Source organism: Cnephaeus nilssonii, assembly GCF_951640355.1.
Source record: "Cnephaeus nilssonii genome assembly, chromosome: 3".
Classification (NCBI taxonomy): Eukaryota; Metazoa; Chordata; class Mammalia; order Chiroptera; family Vespertilionidae; genus Cnephaeus; species Cnephaeus nilssonii.
In genome coordinates this window covers 3,142,498-3,160,098 of record NC_137074.1, presented here as the reverse complement: position 1 = coordinate 3,160,098, position 17,601 = coordinate 3,142,498, and the positions used below count along the sequence as shown (strand labels likewise).

The following is a 17,601-nucleotide window of genomic DNA, read 5'->3' as shown; positions in this document are numbered from 1 at the left end:
GTAAAACCCTGCCCTGCTCACTGGTTATAAACTGTGGCTGCCTTCATGCTACCACAGCGGATGTGAGTACTCCCAAGAGACTGTGGCTGGGAAGCTGAAGACATTTACTCTCTGGCTCTTCCTGGAATGTGTGTGAGCCCCTCAGTCACACTGTCCCTTCCTTGGCCTAACTTTTAGGTCTATCTGATTTCTGAGCGGGTGCAGCTTACAATTGATCCGCCTGATGGATCTGTGGAAAGACCCATTTACCCACCTGCTGATGATCAGTCATTACTCGCACCCACTCCACTTTTTCTCCCCGTGTCACAGGAGAAATCACAGACTCAGAATTAGTAGCCAATTCAAACTGAATACTTCATAAAGGGGCTAACATATGACGAAAAGGGGCCACATGCTAACCTGACTAGCTCAGGGTAGGTCTGCGTGGCAGCCTTGTAAACTCAGAAACCTATAGTAACCACATGGTGGTCTGAAATTAAAACTTTGAATTAAAAAAATTTTTTAAAAAATTGATTTCAGAGAGGAAGGGAGAGGGAGAGCCAGAAACATCAATGATGAGTGGTTATCATTGATCGACTGCCTCCTGCACGCCCCCTACTCGGGATGAAGCCTGCAACCAGGGCATGTGCCCTGACCCAGAATTGAAACAGTGACCTTCTGGTTCATAGGCTGAAGGTGAAACGCTGAACCACACTGGCTGGGCTGAAATGAAAACTTTTTAAACTAAAAAGCAGTTTATGGTGGGTAATCATGTTCTAGGCTGACAAAGGTCAATCTTCACCATAACGGAGCCTGCCTATTGTCTTTTTGCATCTATAATAACATATCATTGGAATGTCAAAGTCCTTTTCCTATTTTTTGGATCCCTCAAAGGACAAGCATGCTTTGTGGAGACCACAAATCCCCTCATTACAATTGAGTTCCTTATTGACAGTTAACTATCCTGCAGCCACCTCAGTAAACGCAGTACGTGTCTATCATTTTACTTTTGATCCAACCCCAGTGGTCTCCCCCCCTCCCCTCACCCCCTTTCTTTCTTCTGCCTCCCTAATCCATCGCCAATGGATTCCATGTAACCCACTAGGTAGGATGGAAGAAGGCCTTTCTTTTTCTTTGCTGTAGCCTTCCAGAATTTATGAGAAGCACCTGATAATTAAATCCCAAGACTGTTAGCTCCTTTGGTTCAAACAGCCCCTCTGTTCAAACTTACAGACAAGATAAGTGACTCTGAAGGCTTCCTATTTCCTCCCTGCTGGTTTACAACTCAGGAAGAATTAGTAGGAAGTTCCCTCCCCCGTCCTCTTTAAACAAAGCTCTTAGAACTCTTCTTAACTTTAGCTCTAAGCATGTTACACAGATTTGGTAAAAATACCGTTAAGACACCTCCGTAGGACTTCTGCCTGGACTATCTCCTGAAGAAATATCAGACAACCTCCGCTGTCTGCGCCATTGCACCTAGCAACAGCAGCTGCCCCAAACACCCCTCTCTTCCCCCGTCCAAGGCTGTGAAAGGAAGAGCAGTTTTGTTGTTCTTTGCCCTCGGTTAGCAATGAACCTGGCTTTCCCTCTGGGAAGTGAAATAAACTCTCTATCTATCTATCTATCTATCTATCTATCTATCTATCTATCTATCATCTATCTATCTATCTATCTATCTATCTATCTATCTATCTATCTCTTCTCACAGTTGTGAATTCTTTCACAGCCCAAGTCACCTAGCCCCGGCCCAAGAACCCTCTAGCACTTACGTCTCTTCTTTTGATTGTAATGTATCAAACAAGTGCAAATCTGCAGCTCTCTGGAGCATGATCTCACAAAAATTCTTCCCAGGTTTGAATGTTTCTCACGATAACAATATATATATTCGGATAGAAATGAGGTGAAGTGTGCATGTCCTTTTGGTCAGTTCAGGACAGATAACACAATGGGGCCCATGGGGGGGGGGTTGTGGGGGAGCTCACCATTGTTCAACCTTTTTCTCCAAAATAAACTGTCCATGAGGCCCCTCAGCATCGGAGGGCAAAAGGGCCAGGAACACAGGAGTCTCTGCGCCCTCCTCTGGGCTTTTGGGGGCTTCGGGTCCAGTCAGGTCGGTTCTCACCCACCCTGGGCAGCAGGCATTCAGGAGGATCTTGTCCCCGCTCCTGTGCGCACTCAGGTTCCTGGCGTGGATCCTGGACAGGACCGTGACACCGATTTTGGTGACGCTGTAGGTGCGGTTGGGCCAGCCCTCCTTCTGGTGCACCCCGTTCCGTGCATCTTCCACGAACTTGTTCATGAGCCCCACCAGCTCCTCCTCGCTGATGGTGTCGCTTCTGAACTTCTGCTGCAGCTCGGGGCTGCAGGTTTTCAGAGCTCTGAGACTCTCTATACTGGACACATTCACCACTCTGCCTGAAATGCAACGGAAGTTGTTATGGAGAAAGGCAGGCACGAGAATACGGGTGTCAGATCTGCCCGGATTCAGGACCAGGAAGTGTCCATTTGAGAAATTTCCAGTGTGCCATGAACTTTAATGAGGACTGCCGCTATGACGAAGGATAGAGACAGCCTAGAAGCCTGTCATACCCAGCAAGTTTCAGATGATATCAGAGAAATGTTTTTAAAAAATATATATTTTTATTGATTTCAGAGAGGAAGGGAGCTAGATAGGAACATCAATGATGAGAGAGAATCACTGTTCAGCTGCCTCCTGCCTGCCCCACACTTGGGATGGAGCCTATAACCTAGATATAGGCCCTAACCTGCAATCAAACTGTGACCTCCTGGTTCAAAGATGGTTGCTCAACCAATTAGCCAGTAGGCCAGGCTCAGTTTATTTCTTAATACTAAATAGTTCTGCAAAAACAGTTGTATGCTAGCTGAAGGTAAAGCAGTTGTTCAAAGGAGGACAAAATCTTGAAAATGTATGTCGTGGCTTCACAGAATGGACTATCTGTTCCTTTCCATCTCTCCTTAGCCCACACCGGCTCCTCCAAATGGCAGGCTTACTCCTGGTACTGTGTCTGCATCTGTTACATAAATTCTGTACAAAGTGTATATGCTCAGGGATCCTTTGGCTGGAACGGAGCCGGGAGGCGGGGGGCGAGGCTGTGAAAATAAAGGATTAAGCTTGTCCAGAGCATGTTTTAGCCCTTTGCCCAGAGCTGCTGGGATAATCTTTAAACCCTGGACTGTCCTGCCTGATAAGACTGTCCTTGTTTACTTGGGGGTTTAGGTTCAGGCTACACAATGGGTGTTAACTACATGGTTATGGTGAGGCTACCTGGTATTAGGCTACCTAGACCTCTGGGGAGGGCGCTGGAGAGGAGGGTCAGCTGAGAGAGCAGTGGGCCATGTCTATGAGGCCAACCCTCAGCAGACACACCTGAAACAAGGTGGGGGAGCGTCCCTGGACGGCAGTGCTCCGTGTTACTGTCACACACAGCTGCTGTCTGCAGGACTCCAGGCGACAACAGGACAACAGGAAGCTCCCTGCCCCGGCTTCCCTGGCCCCTGAGAGCTCCCCCACGGCTGATTGGCATCCCGCGCCCTTCCCTCTAATACTGCGCACTGCAGTTCTGAGTAGAGTGGCTTCCCTGAGTTCTGAGTCCTTGCAGTGATTGTTGAACCTGAGGGTGGTCTTGGGGACCTCCTGAACTTGTTAAAGCCAAGTGATGTTTATCTCAGATATGTACGGTTGGGTTAGCATCTCAAAACCAATGAGTGCAACACACTTTATTAGTGGAGTACAAGGAAAGGCCATGTGATCAGATGCAGAAGAGTTCAGGGGCCTAATGAATTGGTGGTAGGAAGGTCACTCAGGAAGGAGAGGGAGGTGGGAGGAGGGAGGAGGGAGGAGGGAGGATCTGGCCTGGGATCCTCAGGGGACTCCAACGGTTGTGAGGGGCACGAGCAATGACTGGCCTCTCTGAGGAGACTTCTGAACAAAGAGCTGAAGGACAAGCAAGAGCCCCTTGTGCAGAGACCAGGGGGACAGACAGTAAAGATACCCCAGTCCTGGGCCTGTTGATCCCCCAGGGGGCAGTGCAGCTGAGCACAGAGCAGGAGCAGGAGCAGGAGCAGGAGCAGGAGCAGGAGCAGGAGCAGGAGCAGGAGCAGGGAGGGGCCTGGAGATGACCCCTGGGGCGGGCAGGATGGATGCTGCCACAAACAAGGCAGCCAGCGCTCCTACACTCACCTTGGGGTTTCACGAGAGGCAGCAGCTCCGTGCAGACGTTTCGGGTACCAAAAAAGTTTGTTTTCATGGTCACTTCTGCTTGAATATGAAACGGTGTGGGATCATTCCCTTTCAGGAGAGAAGGAGGGTATAGTTAATAAATAGTAGCCATGTGGTAACATTCCATAGGATAACAAAAAGGTGAATTTTGTGTAAAATTGGCGCCCAAGCAATGACCATTTCCTTGTTCCCTGACGTTCTGTGGTGTCTGAGAGGCATTCCCGGAGGCTGGTGAAGGGTGCACAATGGGATCTCTGACCCTGTTTGTGCAATGTTCTCGTTTATTTAAAAATCCATTCCACATTCACCCCCTTGCCCTCAAGGCTAAGCTGGGAGAAACTGTGACAGCTCAGAAAAGACTCCCAGGCACCTGAGCCAAGAACACAAAGATGCTTTGGCCACAGAGCGCTCCAGCTTCTCTTGCACTTTGATCTAGTGGCACCCTGCCCCCTGCCCCCTGCCCCTGCCCCCTGCCTCCTACTTCCCTCTGGAGCCATCCTGCACCCCATACACGCGAGGAGCCCCATTGTACCGATACCCCGACATACCAGCCACCCTGGCTGGAGGTGCTGGGCTGACCCCCCGCTGCGACCACCCAGCCTTTTACCCTTGAAGCCGATGCCCGCGTTGTTGACCAGCACGTTGAGCCCCCCGTACTCCTGGCGCAGGAAGTCGCGCAGGGCGCGGATGCTCGGCAGGTCCTGGATGTCCAGCTGGTGGAAGCGCGGGCTCAGCCCCTCGGCCTGCAGCTGCTGCACTGCCGCCCGGCCCCGCTCCGGGTCCCGCGCTGTGAGCACCACGTCCCCCGAGAACTGGCGGCACAGGGCCCGCGCGATGGCGAAGCCGATGCCCTTGTTGGACCCGGTCACGAGTGCCACGCGGCTGCAGGACGCCATGGCCGGGTAAGGGGTCCGAGAAGCACTTGCGTGGAGCGCGGAGCGGGCTGTGGGTGCCCAGCGGTGGCGACCAGGGCTCCCGCGAGGCTCCGAGCATCAGGGCACGTGCTGGACTGCGCGCCAAGGCGCCTGGTGCCCAGTGCGCAGGCGCAGGCGCAGTCCCCGCCCCCTTTGGGCGTGGCCCCGGGACCCTGTGCTTGTTACGTAAACAAGGGCCGCCTGCAGGTTGACAGGTGGGCGGGCCCACGTCTGAGGCCACTGTCTGAGCAGGCCTGTCAGTCAGCAGAGAAGCATTTTGATTGGTCGTGTGGCTCCTTTAAGCTGCACCCTTAGCCTTGGTTCTCCAAGGGTTTTTCCTGCGATTCCCCTAACCAAGCTTTCACAGATGCGACTGAAGAAATGGAACATTTGTGCAGAATGCCCTCCATCCTGGCCCCCTACCCCGCCCCCCCGCCCCCCGTATTTTTTAAAATATATTTTTATTGCAATCAGAGAAGAAGGGAGAGCGAGGGATAGAAACATCCATGATGATTGGTTGCCTCATGCACGCTCCCCACTAGGGATGGAGCCCACAACCCGGGCATGGTCCTTGACTGGGATCGAACCTGGGACCCTTCCGTTCGCAGGCTCTGCCCACTGAGCCAAATCAGCGAGGGCTCCCCCCGCCGCCATATTTTAAAATATATAACTTGAAAACGGAAGTCTTTGGAGCTGGAACTGTGGAATAAGCTGTGTGAACATGACAAGCGCTCGCGTGCGTGTTGATTTGTCCCCTAAGTGTGTGAAAGCACAGCTCCCGGCTTTTCCCCGGCTGGTTCTCACATGACAGTGGGCAACTAGTGATGTGACTCCTCCAAGGGTGACCACCCCCCTAGACCAGCGATTTTCAACCCGTGTGCCACGGTGCAAGACATTTTAAAACACGCAATGCCTGTTTATTCAGGGGCACTGACCTCTTTTCCCTTAGGTTGTTAAGTTAAAAAAGACAACGCCTACATACAAGCATGTCAAACTCAAAGGCTTAACACGAGACAAATAAAGAAGGTTTAAGTTTATGAGGGCCGCAAAAAAAAAAAAAGCTTCAATTTTCATAGAAATGTAGGTTTTTTTCAATAGAGACATACTGAATACAAAGGGCTGAAATAAATGAGTAATTGTTAATGAGTATTTGTTGTGTGTCGCCTGTGGTAACATTCCATTGAATGACATAAAATGTGTCATGACATGCTTAGCCTACACAACAGGAGCTGACCCGTGTTGGTGAATCAAAATTATGCTATTTTTTTGTCAGGTCGGCAAAAAATACATATATTTTTGGTGTATCGCAGAATTTTAGTAAATTAGTTTTTGTCCATGAAATGAAAAATGTTGAATATCGGTGCCCTAGCCCTAGCCAGTTTGGCGCAGTGGCTAGAGCATCAGACTGCAGACTGAAGGGTCCCGGGTTCTGTTCTGGTCAAAGGCACATGCCAGGGTTGTGGGCTCAGTCCCAGAGGGGGTTGTGCAGGGTGCAGCCAATCGATTCTCTCTCATCATTGATGTTTCTATCTCTCTCTCCCTCTCCCTTCCTCTCTGAAATCAATAAAAATATATATTTAAAAAAACGGTGGCTTAGTCACTTGCAAGGTATTTTAGTTACCTGTATCCAGATGCTCCAGTGTAGAGGTACCAGGTAGCTTTGTAGCCCTTTCTCATACTCAATAACTCGTCAAGATGCATCCTCAGAAAGTGGATCCTCAGAAAGTTCATAAATCAGTTGTGATGGGAAATGAATTTTCTTCCTATTTGGTACTTACGCCAGAGGAACTAAGGGAGTATAAAGCCAAGGTTCATCTCTGTCCCTTATGGACGCTACGAAGCCACAGGTGGCCGTTTAAGTGTTATTTTAATCACAATGATACGATTTAAATTCAGTTCTTCAGTTGCACTAGCCACATTTCCAGTGCTCAGTAGGCACATGTGTTAGTGGCCGCTGGATGGGACAGTGCAGACATATGATGGTACCAACACAGCAGCAAGTTCCGCGGGAAAGCAAGCTTTAGGCAGAATCCAATTATACTGCAGTTTCAAAGTAGGATTGGCAAAAAAACAAAACTAATGATCAGGGAAAGACCTTTACTTTTTTTGAGTGAAACTTTCATGGTGATAATTGCAGGTTCACGTGCTGTCGTAACAAATAATACAGACATTCCTTACACTTCCCCCGTTTTCCTCAGTCGTAACATTTAGGAAAACTGTAGTACAGCCTGGCCAGGTAGCTCAGTTGGTCAGAGCACCCTCCCCATACACCAAGTTGTGGGTTCGATCCTTCCTTAGGGCACATACAAGACTCAACCAGTAAGTGGAACAACAAATGGATATCTCTCTCTTTCTCTCTTTCTCTCAAGTCAATAAATAAATAAAAATTAAACAAACTTGCAGTACAATGTCACAATCAGAATATTGACACTCATGCAATCCACCACCAATCATATTCAAATGTCCTCAGTTTTACTTGTATTTGTGTTTGTGTTTGGAGCTATACAACTTTATCACTTCTGTAGGTTTGTATATCCACTACTCTTGTTAAGAAAAAAACATCCCCATCAGCACAAGCATCTCTCCTATTGCTCTTCTTTAACCAAACATACTATCTCTTGCCCACCACCCCCAACCCTATCTCTTGGGAACCACTAATCTCATCTCCATTTCCAAAATTATACTGTTTCAAAATGTTACATAGATGGAGTCATATGGTGTGTATTTAGGATATTTATTTTCATTGAGGATAACTTAAGAGCTTTGTTTTGGATTTTCTCCCTTAACCAAATATTAGTGGCCTGGTGCATGGATTTGTGCACATTGAAAGGAAATTAATTAGAAGAAATATTTTAATATGAATGTCAATAAAAACAACCAAAGTCAGGATCGACAATGACAGATCAAAACACACACGTGCGATTGGCACCAGTGAGATCTTTATATGTATCGCGCATGTGCCAGTCAATGTCTATTTTTAAATTGCCAGTGTGCACCATAGGTACCAGCTGATGGGTTGGTCGGATAGTTGTATGGACGTATGGTCAGTCACTTAGCCTTTTACATGTATATAGACTAGAGGCCCAGTGCATGAATTTGTGCACCGGTGGGGTCTGGCTGGCCCGGCCCTAATCAGCAAATTGGGCCCTGGCTTGTTGGGAGGAGGAGATGGTGGGAGGTTGGCTGGCTGGCCCGCCCCAATTGGGGCTTGATCAGGGCCAGGCTGGCTGTGGGGAGGGGCTGCGAGCGATTGGCTGGCAGGCCCTGCCCCCAAAATGGGGTAGGGGAGCCAATCAGGGGTAACTGGCTGTGAGAGGGGCTGTGGGAGGTTGGCTGGCCAGACCCATCCCCAATTGGTGTGTGGGGGGCTGATTGGGGGAGGAGCTGGCTGGGGGAGGGGCTGTGGGCTGATAGGGGTGGTGGAGGACCATCAGGGGCGGGGCCGGCCCGGGGGGGGGGGGGGGGGGAGGGGCCCCTGATCAGGGTAGGAGGGCTGATATGTCTGCACTGTCCAGGCAGGGGGAGGGGTTGCAGAAGGAGCCAGGCAGGGGGAGGGGTTGCAGAAGGTTGTCCAGCTGGCCCCACCCCCTATTGGGATGGGTGGTTGGCTGGCCACCCTCCCTTCCTTAGGGTGGGAGAAGCTGATCAGGGGCAGGCCGGCCCACACCCCATTGGGCCAGTTTGCTGGCGGCAGTGGGCGTCATAGCAACCAGTCATTCTGGTCGTTATGGCATTCTGGTTGCTGGCTTTTTAGATAGATAGAGAGGCTTCGTCTGTCACTTGCTGGACTCTTTCTACACCACCCTTTACTTTCTTCTATGCTGGGGTGAGCCAGGGTTAGAAGGAAGGGGATGGGTTAAATTTACCCAGAGGGCCACTTAGTGATAGCACATGGTGTGCAGGGAACTTTGGTGAGGGGCCTGCTGTTTCAAAAGGCATTCTAAGAGGGCATGAATCGTCATTTTCAGCCGGATTTGTTTATCATTTCGGTACTGGTAGCAACACAAGAACTGACAGGTCAGTAGGGCAGGATCCTCCAGAAAATACAATATATAAAACATCATGTAGTAACGAGAATTTAGCATATGATGTAAGTGGCATTAACAATTAATGGGGGAAAGGAAGAATTATTCCAAAAATGGTACTGGGGAAAGGGAATAATGATTGGTAAGGAAAAAAAAAAAGAGATATGTACAACAAACACCAATTAATTTTCTAAAGAGAGAGAAAGTGTTTTCTCACTTTCTAGATCATTGTTTTATTTATAACACCATAAAACAAGTATGAGAAAACTCAAGTAAAATGTATATTTTTCCATATGGGAAAAGAACTTTGTAAGCCTGGAGCAGGAAGAATCACAAAGGGGAGTACTGACCGATTGGACTATGGGAACCTTTTTGAAAATGTACTTTGAAAAGCATGCTAATGTAAAGCCAGTGAATTAAGCTCTATTTGGATGATTTTGTATCTTTTTTTTTTTCTCTGTCAAATTTGTGTCTTGATCCAGGTGGCGTATTTGAGCCCCTCCCACTCCCCATACACAGCACCTTTTCTGGGTTTGAACATCCTTGATTTCTGTTATTACTGCTGTTGGCCAATTGGTGACGCTTAAGTTGTGAGAGTCAAGTCTGAGATCATCCTGGCTGCTATATGGAAAAAGAATTTCATCACATCACATCTGTTAACTTGTGGAATAAACTCCCATCTTTACTACCCCACCTGTGCCCGAATTTGTGCACTGGGCCTCTAGTTGTTACATAAATTATTACGCTCTCAAGGTCTTCCCTTGCCCAGGCTTACTTACCCTCATAAAACTCAGCTTGACCCTGGCTTTGCTTCTTACCCTGCTTAGTTAGGGTGGTCAGTAAGTCTTCCTACAGGGTACAGCATGGACTTTGAGTCGGGGAATCAACTTGTGGCTGAGCTGTTTAGTAGATAAGTAACTACAAACAATTGACTTGATTCTGTCAAAGATAAGGCTGGATACTAAAGGGGTAAGGCAGATTTGAACCAGGAATAGACTATTGCAATAGGGAAGAGGGTCCAGCGTGAACTGAACTCAACCGGGCATTTTAAAGGGAGAGTGAGGGAGTGGGGTGGGGGACCAGAGGGGCTTGAGTCAGGGAAGTGAAACATTCCTATCAATGTAAACGCTGATTAGGGCAGCTGTGTGGCTACACAGACTGGGAGACAGGGGCTCTATCCTTTCCGATAATTACCTTTCAAAGGAATGGCTCTCAGGACCTTGAGAAAGACACTCCTGAGCTGTAGGAGACACAGACTATGACCCTCGCACTGAAGGAGGATTCTCACAGGGTAAGCCTTTTCAGTCAGTGCTCTGAGGAAGGGTGGTAAAGGGCCAGCCATCAAGTGTTACCCAGAACAAAGAGTAAACTCTTCCTGTCGCCTTGAGCCCCTTAGGGGAGGGGAGCAAGGTCATTCTGGGGAAGCAGCCTGGAGCCATTAGAAACAATGTTAGTATTTGTTTAAGTCTTTAATGTGCGAGGGGTGGAGTCCATGAAATCACTTGTGCTGAGACTGAAGATTGTGTACCTGAAGGTTGATGATGCGTGGAGATGAAGGCTCAGAAGAGCTTGGCTAGAGTGTGGCCAAGGAAAATGGGAGGATACATTCTCTTCCTTCCCCATAAAAAACAAAAACAAAAAACAAGCCGGAACCGGTTTGGCTCAGTGGATAGAGCGTCGGCCTGCGGACTGAAGGGTCAGGGGCATGTGCCTTGGTTGCGGGCACATCCCCAGTGGGGGGTGTGCAGGAGGCAGCTGATCGATGCTTCTCTCTCATCGATGTTTCTGACTATCTCTCTCCCTTCCTCTCTGTAAAAAATTAATAAAATATATAAAAAAATAAAGCATAGCTATCTCAATTTAAAAACAAAACAACAACAAAACAAAATGTTTTGTTTGCTCCTTTTCTTCCTGTCTTGAATGTATTGTGTGAGAGTGTGATGACTGGAGCTGCAGCAACTATCTTGAGACCACGAGGAAGCAAACTAGAAGGTCAATAGCCGACTCCCTGTCCCAATTTCTCCTTCAGGGACGTAAGCACAGGTGACCAAGGGTGCCTCAGCCAGTCTCTAAACTGACACGTACGACCCAAGGTACTTACTTAATATTGACCGAGCATAAATTACACAGAAGACAGACATGCAATGCACGGATCACTCACGGTTTATTTACAGAGTCCTGGTGGTTTCCAGACCTCGGCAGGCCACCCGGGGATCCGCGCCGACAGACACACACACTGGACGTTGGATGTTGCAGCTGCAGCTCGGCGTCTTGCTTGAGGCCTCAGTTTCCGGCTCACTGTTCGGACTCACAGTCCACGGCAGAGCTCAGGCAGATTGCAGGAAGGGGGGTGGAGAGTGACCGTCTGTGGAGGAGCAGAGCAGCCTCTCTGATCTTCTTCTGGTGCTTCCTCTTTTTATGTTCCCAGATGGGCGTCTTCAGTGTGTCTTATCAGCGGGTCCCCGGAGCCTTGCATATCTGGTTTTACATATGGGGAACAGATCACTTTACTTTTTTTTTCTACATACAGGCCACTCAGGGGTGTTTAATCAACCTGTTTACATTACATTCAATACTTTTTAACATCATATTTTAATATTACACTGTAATTCCACACTTTGATATTTATTCTATATCATTCTTATCACTATTACTATAACACTCCCTAAGAAGGGTATTGTGTGGAAAATTAGAAAAACCGTTGATTTTTGATGACATCACTGACTCTTGGGTCTGAATCTGGGACCATCAATTTCCAGCCCCTCCCTCCTACCCTTTTCAGCAAACTTTAAATTTTAGAATAGATTTATTGAAAAGTTGGAAATGTAGTGTTATATTGTAAATCAGCGAGCTAAAACAGAAGACGCCTTAATCAATAAGCCAAATTAATTCAGAGTCCTTTATTATGCTAGTGGGCTCAGAGGAATATTGCTTCTCAAATTCTGGGCCTCAACATGGAGGAAGTCTTCCCTTTTTATACTTTTCCTAGTCCTTTGTCTCCCAAAGTTGGAATGAGACTTCCGGACCTTCAGAGAAAGAAGCCCTGTGTGCTGGGAAGGGGCCATGAGACCATATCTCAATGCCTGGCCTGGCGCCAGGACAGACAACTCTGTCTGGGGCATGGTTTATGGCCTCTCTGGAATGGGAGTAGTCTTATTTTCCCTATTATTTAAGCAAGCAAGCGTTTACAGAAGCCAAAATAGCAGGGTTAAAATTGCGAACATCAGTTTTTACCAAGATGGAGGTTACTATGCTTTGGTAGTACAGAGAATGCTAATATATCCTTATCAAATTTCCCCAACTATTAACCATCTTACTATGATGACTCACTTGTCACAAGTAAGAAACTACCATTGGAACAGTAGTAATAACTGAACTCCATGCTTTATTTGAATTTTACTAGTTGCCCCCTAATGCCCTTTTTCTATTTCCGGATTCCCTACAGAGTATCACATTACATTATCTGTCTTGTCACCTTAGTTTCCTCTGGTTTATGACAGATTCTCAGTTTACTGGTGTTTCGTGACCTTTGACACAGTTTAGGAGTACTGTTCAGGTGTTTTGGGGTTTGTCTGATGTTCTTCTCAAGGAAGAACTCGGTTATAGGATTCGGGGGAGGAAGGCCACAGGGGTGAAGTGCCCTCCCTATACCCTGGCATGCTATCACCATAATTCATCACTGACCATGTTAACCCTCAGCACCTGGCCAGGCACGGCTTGCCAGGTTTCTCCACTGCACACCTACTTTCCCCCACTTTCCATACTGCATTGTACACTTAGAAGCAAGTCACTAAGCCTATCTCACAATCCAGGTGGCGATGGGGGCAGAAATTGAGCTCCATCTCGGCACAGGGAGGAGTATTTACTTAAAAGATATGGACTTCTGGAGGATCCAGGTGCGGGCTGTGTGGCTGGAGATGAGGAAGGCCAGGCCAGTCCGGGAGGCCGTGGCAGCCAAGATGGCCCTGGAGACCACGAGGGCCCCGGGAGATGCGGTAGCCGGGAGGCCGATACTGTTCCCAGGGAAGGGCCACAGGTCGCCCAGGCACTGGAGTCTCCGGTGAGGGACACAGTTGCCGAACCAGCGTCCATGGCCAGGATTCCAAGCCCAGCACCGCTCCAGTTGTATCCTATTTGAGCATCCTCCTGATGCTCTTCGGATCATCGTGGAGGCAGAGATCGCCTGCCATTGCTGACCCCCGGTGCCCAAACTCACCCTGCGGCAGGTCCCCAGGGGGTCATAGTGTCTGGAAGTCTTCTTGCTATCCGACTGACTGCTGAAGACGTGGACCAACTGCGACGTTCCCTCTCCTCCTGTCTCCAGGAGCTTTTGCTGGCGATTCGAACAATGCGGCACATTTTGCCCCCATTTATTTTTGTCAACCCCAATAGAGTAAATAGGGGCTAAGACTTAGAGTCCGCATCAGTGCATGCTTTCCGGAGGCATGGAACCCTACAGGAGCTGCCACAACAGCATCATGGGGCCCAATTGTTTATTGTAGTAGCCCTTTGGTACCCTCAATTCTATTGTTTCCCCGTAGCCACAGGAGGGGGTTCTAAATTGTTTGTAACAGCAGAAAATAAAAGTGAACTGTTAGCCGAAACCGGTTTTGCTCAGTGGATAGAGCGTCGGCCTGCGGACTGAAAGGTCCTGGGTTTGATTCCGGTCAAGGGCATGTACCTTGGTTGCAGGCATATCCCCAGTGGGGGGTGTGCAAGAGGCAGCTGATCCATGTTTCTAACTTTCCCTCTCCCTTCCTCTCTGTAAAAAATCAATAAACTATATTAAAAAAAAAAAAAGTGAACTGTTACTCTTAAAAAAAAAAAAAGTTATGGATTTCTCCTAGGAGGCTGATCCTGGGAGAACTAGGCCAGGGAGGGTGAAGTGGGGCGGGGCTAGCCGAGCGAAGGGGCGGGGCGGGGCTAGCCGAGCAAAGGGGCGGGGCAGGCTAGCCGAGCAGAGAGGCGGGGCGGGGCTAGCCGAGCAAAGGGGCGGGGCTAGCCGAACAGAGAGGCGGGGCTAGCCGAGCAAAGGGGCGGGGCACGCAGGGGCGGAGCGTGTCCGGGGAATCGGGGCCGGCGGGAAGCTCTGGCTGCCTGGGCTCGTTGTTCCGGGGTCGAGGCGGGGGCGGAGGCGGAGGCGGAGCAAAAGGCGGGCTGGATGCCGGCCCTGAGGGTCAGGCCTGGGACGCGCGCAGGAAGTTCCTCCTCTCCGCTGGTCGGCACTTCAGAGCACAGGCTCCGCGCCCGCGGGCCCCCGAGTTTTCTCGTTCGCGACTCCGGGTCGGGGGACGGACCAGGTCGGGTGCGGGCGTCCCCGGCGGAAGCCCGCGGCGGGGAGGGGGCGCCGCCTGGCGGCCCAGGACTTGGCTCCGGTTAGTTGAGGACGCGGGGCGCGCCGGCCTCTCCCTCTGCGAAGGCCCGACTCTGCTCTCACCTCGCGGTCCCGGTGCCGTTGGGGTCTCCCCGTGCCCTGGGCCACCGTCTCCTTGGAGACCGTCCGGGCGCCAGGTGACCCGGAAGCACTTCCGGGCCGGGGCCTCCGGTTGCCCGGGTAACGGGAGCAGCTCGCGCTGGAGCGTGGCTAATATTTGAGTTTTTTGATATAAAAAGAACTGAGTTCGTGTCGACGACTCCGCTAGGCCCGGAAGTCGTTCCTCTGGCGAACGTTGGCCCGCGAGGCGCCGGGCTGCGGGGCGGGAGCTGCGGGTGGGCCGGGGAGGAAGGGCCGCGCCTCGGCGGCGGGTACGCGGGCCCCCCGTGCAGAGCTCGCACCCCCCTCCCCGCCCCCCGGGGCCCGCGCAGCCGGCGGAGTCAGTGCGGGCGGAGCGCGGGGCACCGGCGGGGGGCGGGGACCTTGCAGGGCCGAGGCGGGCGGAGCCACGGGAGGGTACAGGAAAGTAGCAAGAACGCCCCGCCCCGTGCACAGCTTTGGCTCTCCTTACGTCTCCTGGTTTTACAAACATACACGATGTGTTCCCAATCAAACCTAAAAGGGATCATGGATGTTCCTGCCTCTCTATCCCTCTCCCTTCCTCTCTGAAATCGATAAAAATATATTTAAAAAAAGGGGCATCATTGAGTTTGTAATGTTCTGAAACTTTGTTTTTCCCCTTGGACATTTCTACACCTTAGCATATATTTTCCCCCTTGTTGATGGCTACATAATATTCCAGTATCTGAATCTTGCTGTTTTTTTAATTCTCACCTGAGGATATTTTTATTTTATTTTAAATATTAAAAAAAATTGATTTCAGAGATAGAGAGGAATTGAGAGAGAGAAACATTGATGAGAGAGAACACAGATCGGCTGCTTTCTGCACATTCCCTACTGGGGATCAGCCTGCAATCCGGGTATGTGCCCTGACTGGGAATCAAACTCGGGTCTCAACCACTGAGCCACACCAGCTGGGCTTTTTTTTTTTTTTTAAATTTTAGAGAGAGAGGGAGAGAGAAACATTGATGTGAAAGAGGAACATCTACTGATTGCCTTCTTTACATGCCTACGGTATAAATCTATGTGTGTGTGTGTGTGTGTGTGTGTTTCTATTTTTTAAAAAAAGAAACTGTTTTAGAAGGATCAGTAAAATGTGCATTCCATTACTGCACAAGGGATCATGATTTAGCTCTCAGTGTAAAAGTTCTGTATATAAAAACACTTTAGAGAAGTGGCTTACCAAATAATATATGTTTGTCAATTTAAATCTTTATAGGTACCAAGACAGTGATTACCTTACATTGGGAGAAGGGGAAAAAAAGTGCTTTTTATTTTCGATTGGGCACCTAAACAGAAACTGCAGTTGTAGTATGAAGAAGGGAAGAGGAAGAACAAGCCGGATCAGAAGACGAAAACTCTGCAGAAGTTCTCAGTCAAGAGGAGGTACAGTTTTTATGTTTTTTGGTGCCAGTGATATAAAAAAGGATCTTTTGTTGCTTGATAGTAACAGATACATATAGCTTTTCTCAAAGGCACATGGGCAATGTTCACAGAGAATATTTCTGAAATAATTCTCTTTGTAATTGTGCCATTGTATTCTTTTTAACCCTTGTGGGAATATAAACATATTTCTCCTTCCTGGGCAATGTTCACAGAGAATATGAACATTGGGAATATGCTAATTGACCATCACGCCCTCACAAAGATGGTGGTGCCCACAGCCAATAAGGAGGGAATATGCTAATTGACTGCCACGCCCTCAAAGATGGCTACGCCCACAGTCACAAGATGGCAGCGCTCAGTCCCCTCAGCCCCACCAGCCGCCCAGGGCTGGCCCGAGGTGCAGGCTCAGGTAACCAGGGGCAGCCGAGGGTTGCGCTGCCAGCAGTGGCAGCAGCAGAGGTGTGATGGGGCGTCGCCTTCCCCTGATCACCAGGTTGCCTCCTGTCCCTGAGGGCTCCCGGACTGTGTGAGGGGGCAGCCTGGGCTGAGGGACCCCCCCACTCCAGTGCATGAATTTTCATGTACCAGGCCTCTAGTTTCTTAAATAATTCTCTTTGTAATTGTGCCATTCTATTCTTTTTAACTCTTGTGGGAATATAGTCATATTTCTCCTTCCTTCAACTGTGTCTTTTCTGGGGACTCCCAGGTTTCTGTTTCTAATCCTGCCCTCTCTCCTGTCCTCTAATTACCTGCAAGGTATCAATGTTTGGATATAAACTCATCATTTTGAGTTCCCTGTAACCCAGTTTGAAGACATACTGTATGTGAAAGTGCCTGGCCAACTGGGAGGTACTACACTGATAACGGTCAGTTTTACCAGTTGCTTCTGCCTCTTTGAGACGATCACATGTTTTTTCTTTTTAGTTTACATTATTTGTACATTTTAAAATTCATTTCTTTTTATGATAACACTGAGACAATTCATCAGAGATTTTCTTTTTAAATAGTAATCTGATTTTATATTGATCTTAATCACCATTTTTTCTTCCATTGATTAGTGAATGAGAGCTACAAGCCTGAATTTATAGCGCTTAAGAAGTGGTTGAAAGCTAGGAAGTTTGAAGATACGAATTTAATACCTGCTTGTTTTCCAGGTGAGTCTGGCTGTCAGTTCTCTTGACCTTTGTCACAGGAGACGTGGGCACAGGTGACAGGAAAGCAGGAGTGAGCCTTGCAGGCGGTTGTATTATCTCAGGGAGCGTATCTCGTATGTGTCAGGCTTCCTGCCTTGTAGCTGTAATTTTCTTTTCATATATATATATTTTATTGATTTTTTACAGAGAGGAGGGGAGAGGGATAGAGAGTTAGAAACATCGATGAGAGAGAAACATCAATCAGCTGCATCCTGCACACTCCCTACCGGGGATGTGCCCGCAATCAAGGTACATGCCCTTGACCGGAATCGAACCTGGGACCCTTCAGTCTGCAGGCTGACGCTCTATCCACTGAGCCAAACCAGTTCGGGCTGTAATTTTCTTTTAAAAAATATATTTTTTATTGATT

General features: G+C 48.9%; 2 protein-coding genes across 15 annotated transcripts in view; one reads left to right on the top strand and one right to left on the bottom strand.

Annotated features, from left to right (window-relative positions):
• Nucleotides 1-1,889: 1,889 nt before the first annotated feature.
• LOC307096838 (carbonyl reductase [NADPH] 1-like) lies at nt 1,890-5,150 on the bottom strand. The gene is made up of 3 exons (XM_079766486.1): nt 4,827-5,150; nt 4,181-4,288; nt 1,890-2,394 (listed from the first exon to the last, which is right to left on the bottom strand). Exons 1-3 carry the CDS (start codon nt 5,113-5,115, stop codon nt 1,958-1,960), a joined length of 834 nt encoding a protein of 277 aa, XP_079622612.1. The 5' UTR covers nt 5,116-5,150; the 3' UTR covers nt 1,890-1,957.
• A 6,185-nt stretch (nt 5,151-11,335) lies between these two features.
• The window catches only part of SETD4 (SET domain containing 4), a 30,075-nt gene continuing 23,809 nt past the window's right edge, over nt 11,336-17,601 (top strand). For 8 of the 14 annotated variants that reach the window (XR_013813307.1, XR_013813308.1, XR_013813309.1 and 5 more), the window contains exons 1-3: nt 11,336-14,471; nt 15,884-16,038; nt 17,097-17,192. Coding sequence is in view for 6 of the 14 variants with exons in the window: in XM_079766474.1 (XP_079622600.1) it covers nt 14,320-14,471; nt 15,884-16,038; nt 17,097-17,192 (403 nt within the window). In the remaining 8 variants the exon portion in view is untranslated. Of the gene's footprint in view, nt 15,513-15,871; nt 16,039-16,794; nt 16,905-17,096; nt 17,193-17,601 lie in introns of those variants that run through there. The other 6 variants (XM_079766477.1, XM_079766475.1, XM_079766479.1 and 3 more) reach the window with 6 other exon arrangements.

Coding starts and splice junctions, on each gene's coding strand:
- LOC307096838 (XM_079766486.1), bottom strand. CDS start 5,115: ATGGCGTCCTGCAGCCGCGTGGCACTCGTGACCGGGTCCAACAAGGGC. Junction 4,289..4,826: donor CGCGGGCATCGGCTTCAAGG/GTAAAAGGCTGG, acceptor CTCTCCTGAAAG/GGAATGATCCCACACCGTTT. Junction 2,395..4,180: donor GCCTCTCGTGAAACCCCAAG/GTGAGTGTAGGA, acceptor GTTGCATTTCAG/GCAGAGTGGTGAATGTGTCC.